The sequence below is a fragment of the Chanodichthys erythropterus genome, chromosome 12, assembly GCF_024489055.1.
Source record: "Chanodichthys erythropterus isolate Z2021 chromosome 12, ASM2448905v1, whole genome shotgun sequence".
NCBI classification, from domain to species: Eukaryota; Metazoa; Chordata; class Actinopteri; order Cypriniformes; family Xenocyprididae; genus Chanodichthys; species Chanodichthys erythropterus.
Window position 1 is genome coordinate 58300121 of NC_090232.1, and position 14381 is coordinate 58314501.

Here is a 14381-nt window from a genome sequence, read left to right on the forward strand (position 1 = left end):
GCGTACGGTGGCTCTGAATTGTCAAAACGTCTCTCAAAATGCGTGCCACGGATGCGAAAAACGCAGAAAATCGAACCTGATCCGAATATTTTTTTGACGGACGAAAGTTTCGGAGGCAGTGTGCAAACGCGATTGACATAACGTGAGGTCGAATTTTATTTTTTAACGTGCGAAAGTTTCGCATGCGAATTTCGGACTCAGTGTGCAATGACCTTAACAGTTGAGGCCAAGCCTCGGTTACTAATTCTAAAATGTTACTTCAGAGCTAGTAACAAAGGAACATCGCTTCATTGAAACTCATTGTAATATGTAGAGTATTATGAGAGAGAGATCACCTGAGCAAGTGTATTACCTGCATCTAGATGATATTCTTCAGGTCAATCTTGTATTCATAATCACAATATCAGTTTGAATATCCGTTGTAAGACTTGTAAGATGTTGTTTAACACTCTGAGGTCTGAGGTATCGCCAGCGATACCACCGCGTTTTTTTTTCTTACCAGTGTGAAAGCGACTCAAAATACTCTGTTAATGTTGCACATACAATTAACTCCCTGAGGTCTGAAAATGTGCCGGCACGTTTTGCAGGATTTTTTTTTAATTGCAGCAAAACAGACTTAAAATGCTCCGTCATTTCTTGTCATATAGGGACATAAGTAATATATCAATTGAAACTATAGAATGTCTTCTTTTATTTGTGTACACTCAGAGTAAAAACACAATGTTGTGCTTTTTGTAAAATAAAGAAAACTAACATGATGCATGATCTCTCCTCTCCCTCTGAACGAAATCCAATCTGATAGTTCTCAGAAAATAAACTGTAACTTATGAATACTAATGACAAAAAAAATGACACTTGTGTCTAAAGAAATGTTGAAATGTCAGGTTTTAAATCATGCAAGTCAAATCGAAAACAAACATTCTGTGTTTATGTAATCTGTATGAATAGAGAGCCATGTCAGAAGTCTGTGATTCAGCTCATTACCCGCTAATGCGGCCACGCCCACGGAGCCAGCGCTATTCAGACACAAATTCTGAGGCAATACATGTATACATCGTCTCAATCATGTATTTATTGTCTTGAAAAGTGTTTATTTGGATGTTAAAGCCATGGTTAGCGATCTCTAGAAGACATGCCGTTAGTTCCTAGTTCCTTTTCTTCTTTATATGAATTTGTGGCCTAAAGGTGTACAGAGAGCGCCCTCTGGGCTGCAAGTATGAATTAAAAACACCATTCCTGAAATGTCCTCTTCTTCTTTAGAATAATTTGTGGACTAAATGTGCACAGAGAGCGCCCTCCGGCTGCAAGTATGAATTGAAAACACAGTATCTAGCACTCATAGTGATGACAATAAATATTACTTCTCAGTATAGAAAATTTACATAAATATGTAAGAATCCATCAATATTTCTCCAAATGTGCATGCTTTTAAGCTAAAAGCCTATATGAAATTCCATAGAGGTAACATAACTGTTCAGACACTTTGCATTACAGAAATACATTATATTTTAAAGAATATAATAGAATACCATTATTTTAAATTGTAATAATACTTCACAGTATTGCTGTTTATGACGAGCTGAGACATTATTACAGAGGGTTTTTTTCACAGCCTACCTGACTGAAAGGCCTCATTAATATGCAAGTCATTTCAGGTCATTATTATGTGATTCTTTTGTCTTCTCAGGTGTAAATGGCCCATTATTCATGCAGATTCACACCTCCACGCATACTGTGTTTCTTGACAAAAAGTGTCTTACAAAAACTAAATCAATATATTGTTTATATATGAAGGAGTAGGCAGCATAATTTTTACATAATTCTGAAGCAAAAACTCTAGTCTACAACCTCCAATACCCAAAAGTCTTGTGTGAACAGATTTAATATACTTTTTTTGGCCTCATTTCAGTGACTTAAGTTTTTGTTTTTTCAATAACCACGCATAAACATTATTCCTTCAAAAATACAATCATGTACATACATGTTCCTCACATATTATTGTAGCCTAGTTTGTGCTGAATACAGTGTAATGACACTTTTGTCATTTATATGTTTATGAACAACAGAAAAAAGCAAAAATGTCAGGGCATGTCAAAACTTCTCCAAGCCCCAAATCAGCCTCAGACTCCAGAGGGTTAAGAGTTATACACCATTTTAATCTGTGGAATATCTTCTTTTACTTGTGTACACTCAGAGTAAAAACAAAATGTTGTGCTTTTTGTAAAATAAAGAAAACTAACATGATGCATGATCTCTCGTCTCCCTCTCTGAAGGAAGTCCAATCTGATAGTTCTCAGAAAATGAACTGTAACTTAGTGAATACTAAAACAAAAAATTATACTTATGTCTAAAAAAAACGTTGAAATGTCAGGTTTTAAATCGTGTAAGTGAAATCGAAAACAAACCTTCTGTGTTTATGTAATCTGTATGAAAAGAGAGCCATTTCAGAAATCCGTGATTCAGCTCATTATCCGCTAATGCGGCCACGCCCACAGTGGGAGCGCTATTCAGACACAAATTCTGAGTCATTACATGCATTCATCGTCTCAATCGTGTATTTATTGTCTTGAAAAGTGTTTTGAATAGCCATAGTTAGCGATCTTTGTCCTCTGTTAGTTTGGTTAGTTCCTGGATTGCCTATTCTTCTTTAGTGCTCAGGCATTTGTGGACTAAAGGTGTACAGAGCGCCCTCCGGCTGAAAGTATGAATTGAAAACACAGTTTCCAGCACTCACAGTGATGACAAAAAGTCCTGAATAAATATTACTCTTCTGTATAGAAAATTGACAAACATAATCCATCAATATTTCTCCAAATGTGCATGCTTTTAAGCTAAAAGCCTATATGAAATGCCATAGAGGTAACATAATTGTTCAGACACTTTGCATCACAGAAATTCATTATATTTTAAAGAATATAATAGAATACCATTATTTTAAATTGTAAAAATATTTCACAGTATTGCTGTTTTTTTTTCTGTATGTTTGATTTACACCATGATGAGATTTGAATAATGATCACAGGGTTTTTTCACAGCCTACCTGTCTGAAAGAGCTCATTATTTATGCAGCTTATTAGAGCTCTTTATGCGATTATTTTGTCTTCTCAGGTGAGAATCACCCATTATTCATGAGGATTCACGCCTCCATTCATACTGTGTTTCTTGACCAAAGATGTTTTAGAACATTTAAATATCTCTATTGTTTTATATGAAGGAGTAGGAAGGATAATTTTTACATCATTTTGAAGCAAAAACTCTAGTCAACAATCTCCAATACCCAGAAGTCTTGTGAACACAGATTTAATATTATTTTTTTTTGGCCTTATTTCAGTGACTTAAGTTTTTTGTTTTTTCAATAACCACGCATAAACGTTATTCTTTCAAAAACACAAACATGTACATACATGCTCCTCACATATTATGGTAGCCTAGTTTGTGCTGAATACAGTGTAATGACACTTTTGTCATTTATATTTTTATGAACAACTGAAAAAAGCACAAATGTCAGAGCATGTCAACTTCTCCAGGCCCCAAATCAGCCTCAGACTCCAGAGGGTTAAAGTAAAGACAACTTCCTTGTTTTAGTCCATTTCAATATAAAAGTCTTTGCAACTGACTGACTCACTCATCGACTGACTGACTGACTCGCAGTCTTTGCTGCTATTGTTTCTCATTGTGTAAATTTCACTGAAGTCGAAATCACTAACAGACTCTGTCAATATCAAAAAATATGCCATGTTATTTATATAAAATATTATTTATTGAACAATAATATTTAAATTAACAACAATAGCCATTATAACAGTATAAGAAGTAAAATAGGAAATAAATATAAGCAAACAGTTCAGTCAAATGTACAAAAGCAGCGCTCTAGTTCATACAGGATTAAATTTCAATGCCAATATAAAGTTACAAAACTTAATATAGCCCTTAACGGGTTAGTACACCCAAAAATTAAAATTATGTCATTAATGACTCACCCTCATGTCGTTCCAAACCCGTAAGACCTCCGTTTATCTTCGGAACACAGTTTAAGATATTTTAGATTTAGTCCAAGAGCTTTCTGTCCCTCCATTGAAAATGTACGGTATACGGTATACTGTCCATGTCCAGAAAGGTAATAAAAACATCATCAAAGTAGTCCATGTGACATCAGAGGGTCAGTTAGAATTTGTTGAAGCATCAAAAAAAATATTTTGGTCCAAAAATAACAAAAACAACGACTTTATTCAGCATTGTCTTATCTTCCGGAATCCTTTCCATTGAATTGATTCCAGTGAATCCTTTCATCTGTTGGCGTTGGTAATGCACTTTTACGTCGCCATGGTTGTTTTTGGCGATTAGGACATCCGTGACATTTTGAAGCATAGAAAATACATTTTGGTCCAAAAATAACAAAAACTACAACTTTATTCAGCATTGTATTCTCTTCCGGGTCTGTTGTCAATCCGCGTTCACGACATCCTGCAAAGTTTTAAATCTGAAAGTGCACTGTATATAAAGTTATTGTCCCTCAAAGTAAGAGTCAACTCTGAGTCAATTAAATGAGGCATTTGTAAAACCAATCCCAAGCCATTTCGTTGTGACGTCAAAACAAAACTTTAGCACATTGTCCGCCCACTTATTGCATGCGCAGACACCAGGGAAAATTCATTTTTTTCAACAATAACACAGCAGTATATTCTTTGTGTTCCCGTCATTTTACTGACGACTGCTTCTCAAACCTCGGGGAGTTTAACACAGGATTCACAAAACGCTGAATGCCACATCTTAAAATATGGATCAATTTCCAGTTTATTTGGACCATCTTACTCCTCTGAATCTCAACCTGTAAGTATGATTAATAATTGTTGTTTATATTTTTTAGCGATCATTCAAAATTTATAGTTTTATATGGTACGTTGTGTAACGTACACCCTAGTCTGTATGTCTCTTGTGAAAGATTGTGTATTTTCATTATCTTTAGTTAGATGCATTTACATTGTGACTGTGCCTCAGATGCAATCAACTCTGTGTTTGTAAAGATGTGAACCAAATGGCCCATACAGACGTATGGCCCACAGAAACTGATGGGTGTGAATGACAAAGAAACAGCATTGCTCAGAGCAGATCACAGGGTAGATCGATCTCCTGTGGGAGGTCCTAACAGTGTTCTATTGTTTGTAACCCTTTTGTCTTCATGTATAAAGTTCTGTCCCACAGACAGAACTTTGGGTTAAGATATTTTGAAGGCTGACATGCTAACATCGCTGCTGAAGAACTGTGCTACACTACTACTTTCAATAAATTATTCTCCCCACAAGAACTCTGGTCAAGCTTACTAATTTTATGTATTAGAGAAATCTAATACATTGGCAAGCCACCCAAACGACTGCACGGCCAAATATAGCAAAATCTAACACCTGCTAACCTGCTAACTCATGTTTCTGTAGTTCTGCTATTCAGATGTGTGTCCAATATTGTCTAAAAATTTTATCGATTAATGCAGCTTGTCTGTCTTATTACTTGGAGTATTGATCAAGGATGGAGCACAACTTTTGTTTACGAAGTGTAATGCATTATCAGCTATTCACGTTTATGCTCAGCTAATGTAGTTTTTCAGCTAATGGAGTTTACAGCATATCTGTGGGTCCGGTTCGCTTACATAACTGTAAAACAAACAGTTTTTTTTCACTGTCAGAAAATTATTGTAGGCTATCTTTGGTTGCAAGACCGGGAAAATGGCCATCTGTCAACCGCTCTCACTGTACGACATAGGACCACCGATTAAGAGCCACATCACAGAAATCGCCACGATTGTTTCACGATGGCAGTCTTTCGTCTGGGACAGCCAAAAAAAAAAAAAAAAAAAGTCAAGCGTAAAGTCAAGAAAAAATGGGCAAGCGTAATGAATTGTAATGATCTTCTAGGATTGCTAAAATCGCACAGTGTATCCCGGGCTTAAAATGTCACTTTAGAACTAGTAGATATCGAGTGACCGAGTGTATTACCTCTATTTAGATTTAGCATTTTTCTTCGGGTCAGTCCTGTGTTCACAATAAAAAATCCGTTTGAATGTCCTCTGTGATCTTGTCCTTTTAACATTTAATGTGTTTTCCCGTGCCCTGTTTCTGACAGCGCTAGTCAAAGCATTTGTCATTTGTGTCTTGTTCCATGTTCACAACAAGTTTCAATATAAAACTCTTTGCAACTGAGTGGCTTGCTCATAAAGACAATCGTTGCTGCCATCTAATGGTGTAATTAATGTAACTTCTGTTGCTGTTCATGGTCAGGGACTATTTTTTTCCAGCGGGAGGAAGGCTTTTAATGATTTTACTTCATGAAAGTTACATTATACATATTTTTTTACTTTAATATTTGTATTATGTGGTAACTGTTTTATAAAAGCAATAAGCCCTGGTAAGCCATGGTTTACAGTGAATTTATAACATCTAAGGGGGGTTTAGGCACTCCACTCCACGTCGTGCCTAACAATGCCCCTTAGTAGTTATAAATTCACTGTTAACCACGGCTTCTTGGGGCTTATTGCTTTATTTTACAGCTAAGGGAATTTTCCATTACACACAGCGCTTAAACAACGTCCTTTGTTTGCAAATTGAGTGCCCCAGGGATGACTAGTTTTTGTTGGCCAACCCGGAATTTAGTGGCACACGGGTTCCCTCGGTTGAAAGTCTATGCATTTTTCCCATAGACTTTTGGAAAATCGCAGAAAATAAGCTCTGTGTTTAACAAAGGGTTATGACACTTGCACGCTTTGTCTATTAAGATAATCTTTACAAGTTAACACAACATTTATAGATTTTGAAGCCTAAATAAAGTCGGCAGATATAAAAAGCTAACAGTAGGCTATAAACGGACTACAACACACCATAATCCCGGATCAACATCATCACCACCAAGCTTCCTCAAACTTTATTTAGAAAACAACTTTATTTAAAAACATGCTTGCTGATTATGAGCTGCGCTGTTATCAATACTTATCCACTTTTTCATGAGAAATGCTGTCCAAATGTCCCGTTTTTAATGTCTAAAGTCCCCGCCAAAGGAAGTAGTCCCTTTTTAGCAATTTGTTAGCAACTGACGATTTTAAGACACAGTAAAAGTTTAAAAAATCACAAGTGGGTTATAACTGGTGTGTTTTATGTCATAGATCAAAACGTGAAAGTATTTAGAGGCTTTGTTAATCACAGACCTTATTTCAGGCAGTTTAGCAAAAACCCATTAAAAAAACCCATAGACTTGACGGCGTTGGAACCGGAAGTCCTAAAATGCTAACTTGCTTCCGAAATTTGCCTACAAAAATGCGTCATCCCTGAGGCACTCTATATCCCTTTCAATTTAAAAGTCTCTTGCCATTGACTCATTGAACGATTCTCATTCACTCATAAAGTTTTGCTGCCATCTAATGGCGTATTAATGTAACTTTCTCTCAATCTATATTACGCACTAATGGACCCTTTCTCAATACCAAAAACAACATATTATTTATATGAAAAATATTTATTGAACCTCAAAATCCATTATAAATGATAGTAAGAAATAAACACAATTGTACAATTAAGTCAAACGTATAAAAGCTGGCTCTTTTTTTTTTTTTTACAAAAGCAATGCTCTACAACAGTTTCCCAACCACTTGTGTCTGTGACAGGTTGTCAAGTGTATGCCAAAAAATGCCAAAAAATAAATAAATTAAATTAAATTAATGCTACACATTTAAGAATACAGTGCTGCTTGAAAGTTTGTGAACCCCTTGCAGAATCTGCAAAATGTGAATCATTTTAACAAAATAAGAGTGATCATACGGAATGCATTTTAATTTTGAATTTAGTACTGTCCTGAGTAAGATATTTTACATAAAAGAAAACTTTTAACATAATGCATTAAGACAGTAGGCTTACATTAGAAATCCATTCTAAAAACATTTAACGTGCAATTAGTGTGTTGCATGTTCAGTAAGGTGTACTGTATACTGAGTTTTATAATCACCATCTTACTGCATTAAGCCACGTTAAGTGTTCTCTTTTACAATAGGCTCTATGGGAGTAAAATTATGTACAGTTTGTTTGTACGTTCATATTCTTGGCTTATTTTTATCTGACTGCACATAGTATGCTATAATAAAAAGGGGGTTGGTTCAACTTTGCATTCGTAGTGGAAAGCAACCGCTCTGGGAGCGTTCATTCAAATGAACGATATTTAGCTTATAGTATATGCCTAGTGGGCAGACTAACTTACTGTATATCAGCTTCTTCCAATATCTCGCTTGTACAGTACAAAAAAATTTTTGAAAAGAAATGACCAAAATTACCAAAAGTTTTTTTTTTTTTTTTTTCGTGTTCCAAAGGTTGTAGTTCGTTCCTAGTGACCAGGCTGACTTACTACAGGTGAGATTTTGCATTATTTACCTGTAGTAAGGTCACCAAAAACCTTTTTAGTGAATTACAGTATTTTTTTTTAAATAAAAATAACATTAATTGTTTACTGTAAATACATGAAGGGGGGTATTGGCACAATTTCACCTCTAGTAAGTCAATCTGTAGTAAGTCAATATTGATTTTTAACATTTAAAAACAGACATTTTCAAATTCCAAAGTTTGCATACTATCTATACAAGCTTAATATTGCATACAATGTGCAGTCAAATAAAAATAAGCCTCGAATATGAACATAACTGCAAAATTTTGCCCTTAACGTGAAACTTTGTGCATCACGTTATTCTATAGGCTTTTGTCTGTATATAGTTTTTCTCCCATAGAGCCTGTTAATACTTAACGTGGCTTAATGCAGTAAGACTGTGATATTAAGGGTGTACTCACACTAGGCGCTCTGAACCATGCCCGTGCGCGTTTGACCCCAAAGCCCAGTTCGTTTGACTAGTGTGATCCCTCTGTACCGTGCCGAAGGAGCCAGCGAGGCAGACTGGGGAGCGCTAGCCAGGCTCTCAGAGGCAGCAGAGTAACCATGGGAACCACAGACGTACCTGCCATGGGGCAACAATGTGGAACACAGGGACCCGGCTTGGGTGACAATCTGTTCGAGGCGGCCCACAGCAGGGTCTGAGTGTGCGGTGCAACACCTACCTGGTTCCGCGGTTGGGTAGAGGGTGCGTGAGTAGCAGGGCTCTGAACCGGTTCAAGGAATGAAAACGAAAACCGGAAACGAATGAAATTTTGACAGGAACATAACCAGAAACAAAAAAATCATATTTAATCATTCTGAACAGAAACGTTTATCTGAAATGGCCATTAATGTTATTTTATCGTTCTGTTTAAAATTGATTTGGCAGTTAACAAATCACGAATTCAAATAGTACAGCCTATGCAGATGTGATGCTGATGCATCCAACGTGAGTGAAATGCCCGTGCTCAGGCCCTAAAGTAAGCTCAGGCTCAGCTGTCAAGTCATCATAGGTTAGGTAAGTCACAATGGCAATTCCCTGGCATTAGTTTTTCCGAGGATATGTCACCAACCCTCAAGCATTAGGCCTATATTTAAGTGGAACTGAATGGATGAATTATTATGCAGCTTGTTGTGTGTTTTGAAACCAGTGAAAATTGCAGGATAATGTAGGGCTGGACCATTATGGCCCAAAAATCAAAACCTTGATTAATTGAACATTTTACCTCGATTACGATTAATGAACGATTATTTATTTTTTTATTTTTTTTATTTTTTTTGCCTTCATAGTTCACTGACAAGGTTTGTACTGAAATATGATAAAGGTGGGATATTTTTTTTTCCTATTGAAAGAGTGATCTGACATAACGGCTCACTTTCAGCAGTTATTTTATCTATGGTTTGTAACATTTCTTACAAATTTCTGCTCGTTGTAAATCAGATACAGATAAATTAGCACAGTACCATTCGTTGTGAAGCTGTGGGTTGTAAATAGTTCCCTCAAAAGTAGAAAAATATAGGCTATAATAAGTTTTGAGTTTCTAAGCTATTTTAGTGATAAATCACAGGACAGCGCTGACAACTAGTTTTTGCTTTCCTCTATGCGTGCTGCAATGGTGTTAAAAAAAAGAAAAGTTTTTTTTTTTTTATTTTTTTTAATTCGTTTGGCTTGATGTTTACCTAGACCTACTGTTAACTTTAGAGGTTTTGTTGTGGATTGCACCAGGGGAAGTAAAATAAGGCAGTTTTGTTCATAGCAAACATTATAAACAAAGCTATATAGGCTAAGCTATTTATAAACTTTCTAATTTAATGGTAATTTACATTATTTCTGAATGTAATAATAAAATGCAATGTATACGCTATCTTGGTGAAGACGGCAAATACAAGACTCTCTGTTTTTAAATTAAGAAAATGTTGTATGTATTATTATTATTATTATTATCATCATTATTATAAAGTAGGCTACATGCAAAAAAAGGTATTTTAAATAATGTTATTTTCCGGTATTTTTCTAATCAAGTTGGTTTCTGAACTTTAATTATACAGAATAAATACAAGAACAGAAATGTTAAAAATACTGATTCTGCTCGGAGTGAACGGATTCAATTTTATTTTATTTTCGTTATTAAGCCCTGGTGAGTAAACTTGTTCATGCTCTCGAACCATCCACTACTGCCTTCTGGTGACAAAAGAGGAGGATGAGAGTGGTGAGGCTCTTCGCCACCCACTGCTTTCCGTGTCCTCTTTGGACCCAGAGATAGAGGAAGGAGTGGTGTGGTCACCATCTCCTGAAGATCTGTTTCTTCCATTCCGGGGTCACCCATCTGAGGGCCTCTTGCTCTTGCGTTTACTGCCTGGTTTTTACCGGCCTGCCCACTCCTGGCTCTATGACTCTGCTTGGGTGGAGGCTGCTGCTGCTGTGTGGGAGCGGGGGCAGATGCAGGCGGGCCTCCTCGCCGACGTGCAGTCTGAGGTACTCTGGCCGGCGGTCGGGTGGGAGCAGCAGGTGAGGGGGAGGAGAAACCGGGCCGGTTTCTGGCAGTAAAAGGTACGGTCCACAACCTGGTAAGATCCTTGTGCACTTTCGGGAAGAAAGGCAAAACCAATCGTCCAACCAGGAAGGCTCAGGACATGGTGGAGAATTCCACACGAGCCAGACCTTCTTGGCGACCCGGGCAAGAATAGCCATCAACTCAGAGTCTGACTGGCTGCGGACTGCAAGAGGCAGGTCATCAGGTCATCAATGCAACTGCTTGAAGTATCCCTTGCCTGTTGTCCACTAGGACAAGAACTAGATTGAGGCAGAGGCACGGGAACCCCACCTCTCTTGAGGTATTGGAGCCATGACCGCAACTCTGAGATGGCCATGCCACCACAGTGGGAACATTACTCATCCACGAGCGCCATCTCAGCATGCTTAATGCCCAGACATGTGAGAAAGCGATCGTGACCATCCGTCAGCGCCAGGTAATGATTGCATCCAGAAAAACACGAGTGGAATGTCATCTTTTTAAAAAAAAAGCCACTGCTGAGATGCTGTCTCGCCAACACACAGAAGAGGTTTTTCCGAAAGAACTGGCTCAATTCTTTAGAAAACACATTCCGTAGACTGCAGAGCATTCAGAGAACGAACAGCTCGGCTCCAAAGCGAAAAGCTGATATGCACTTGCACCTGCTGCTCATTACCCGCATCAGTGAGGCAATAATTTATAATTATTTAGAAGTTCAGGCAAAACCTGCCTTGTGTGCAGTTTACTTTTTTTTTTGTTGTTGTTGTTGATTATTATATATAAAAATAAATTGCAACTGTATTTAATAATTTGGGCTCTGTTGTTAATTTTAACCTTTTAATATTATATTAATGCGTAAGTAAAGGTAATGCGTAAGTAAGCTTACAGCATTAGCTGAGATAGATTTTTTTTTTTTATCCTTAATTATATAATAATTTTAATTATAATTGAATTTATTTAAACACAGAGGCATATTTGTACACGAGGTACATGTTTTTAGATCATATACATGTGTGTATATATATATATATATATATATATATATATATATATATATATATATATATATATATATATATATATATATATTGGGGCTGTCAAAATAATGCGTTAATTTCGATTAATTAATCTGAGAAAAAATAACGCGTTAAAAAAAATAATGCAGATTAATTCATTCCGTATTGACCTTTGAACTTGGAGCCGTTCTCTTGCGCGTGAGCTCTCAGTCTTCAAAGTAAGCACCGTCTTTGCACTCTCTCTACCTCACACATAATAATCTAAATCAACTGACACAATGCTAAAAGTTCGTAAGACCGAATCCACGTTTCACGAGGCGCATTCAGTGAATGTTTTTCCTGAATAACCGCTGGGTGTGAATAGTGCTCAAAAGAACGTCACCTCATCTTCTCTGACAGGCACCCTGCACGTGCAGCTGACATAAACCACACTTTCAGTAAACGAAAAGAAAATCCAAATCTTTTTTGCAAAGAGGGCAAGAAAGAATTACAGTGAGAGTGACGGGTACTTTATTATCAGTATCGGGCTCGCAGATCACGTGGGTAGGGCACTTTTTACTGTTTGTGTGGATGACATGTCTGTCACCACCGCAGACCATTTTTGACCCAGGAAAAACCCTGCATTGATTCATTTGAATTGAAATATTTAATACTTTCACAACAAATTATGTATGCGATTAATTTAGATTAATTACTCACAGAGTATGTAATTAATTAGATAAAAAATTTTAATCGATTGACAGCCCTAATATATACTCTGTGTTCCAAATTATTATGCAAGTGACATATCAGTAATATTTCAGTACAATAAACATTCAGATTTTAGTTTTTCTAAGAAAATGTTTGTTTGTTTATTTATCCATGTCTTTTTAGATAACTGGTATCAATCTCAGACAAAATAATTTGCCAGATCTATGGAAACCCTACTTAGAGGTTGTTCCACATTATTAAGCAAGTCACAGTTCTCATGCCATATGGAGAGGAAGAAAGATCTTTCTAAAGATGAAAAGCATGAAATGGTCCAAAAGGCATGAAAATAACTAATATTGTGTGAAACTGAATGGAGATTATTAAATTATCATAAGATTTGTGAGTGATTTAGAGCACAGCAGAACTAGGTCAGATAAAGCCTTATTAATGAAAGTTCCTGTAAAAAAAATAAAAAATAGTATTAAAAGGTCAGCTATAAAAAAGCCAGTGTTGAGCATCAAACAGGTATTTGAAGCTGCTGGTGTCTCCGGAGTCTCAAGAACCTCTCCATGCAGGCTGGCAGTTGTGTGTAAAGATGCATTTTAGACACCACTAACCAAACCTAACAAAGAGAAACATTTACAGTGGGTGTAGAAATACATAAAGACTCATTTTTAAATAGTTTTATTTACTGACGAATGCCATACTACAATGGAAAGTATAAATGGATGGATTTCTGGATGGTTTGTGAATGGCCACCACGTTCCAACAAGACTGTTGTAGCGAAGTCAGTAGATGTGGGAAGGAGGAGGCGGGAACCGGCGAACGTTCAATAAAACTTTAATTCAAAATAAACAAAGAACAAAACGAAAGTAATGCTGGCAGACCCTCGCGGACGTCTGCCGGCCACACAAACATAATAAACCATAAAATAAAGTCCAGGCCTGGTCCTCTCTCGTCCTCCACGGTCGTCGCTCCTCCTTTTATGCTCCCGGAGCTCCTCCGTGAGAGACTCAAGGCCGGTGCGCCTCCCAGGTGATGCTTGTTATCAATCGCGTCACCGGCCTCGCGCCGTTCCCTCACGGCTCTCGCCCGCCCTGGTCGCCACAACTGTGAAGTCAGCAAGGAGCTGGCGGGTGATGATTTGGGCTGGAATATTGGGAAGTGAGATGGAAGGTCCCTTTAGGGTCTCTGAGGGTATTAAAATGACACTTGCAAGATATGTGGAGTTCATAACTGGCCATTTTCAGCTATGATATAAAAAGGAGGGTAGTGCCTTCTGAAATACAATGCCCTATGCACTATCCCATGCTGCAAAAAACACCACAGCAATAAAAATGTTTGAAAATGTATTTCTACACCCACTGTAAATGTTTCTCTTTGTGAGGTTTGGTTTAGAGTGGCTGAAATGCATCTTTACGCACAACTGCCAGCCTGCATGGAGAGGTTCTTGAGACTCCAGAGACACCAGCAGCTTCAAATACCTGTTTGTTGCTCAACACTGGCTTTTTTTATAGTTGCCCTTTTAATGCAATTAATGTTTTTGACAGGAACTTTCATTAATAAGTCTTTATCTGAATGAGTTCTGCTGTGCTCTAAATCAGTCACAAATCTTATGATAATTTGATAATCTCCATTCAGTTTCACACAATATTAGTTGTTTTCATGCCTTTTGCACAGCACTGGACCATTTCAAGCTTTTCATCTTCAGAAAGATCTTTCTTTCTCCCCATATTGCATGAGAACTGTGACTTGCTTAATAATG

The 14381-nt window shown here is 37.1% G+C and overlaps 1 protein-coding gene across 14 annotated transcripts in view; it reads left to right on the forward strand.

Annotated features, from left to right (window-relative positions):
• The window catches only part of pspc1 (paraspeckle component 1), a 146519-nt gene that overhangs the window by 93448 nt on the left and 38690 nt on the right, over window positions 1–14381 (forward strand). Inside the window, exon 8 of one of the 14 annotated variants that reach the window (XR_010896678.1) lies at window positions 949–1086. The exons of 11 other annotated variants lie outside the window; for them this stretch is intronic. Coding sequence is in view for 2 of the 3 variants with exons in the window: in XM_067404180.1 (XP_067260281.1) it covers window positions 949–1083 (135 nt within the window). In the remaining variant the exon portion in view is untranslated. Of the gene's footprint in view, window positions 1–948; window positions 2275–14381 lie in introns of those variants that run through there. 2 more of the 14 variants (XM_067404180.1, XM_067404186.1) reach the window with 2 other exon arrangements.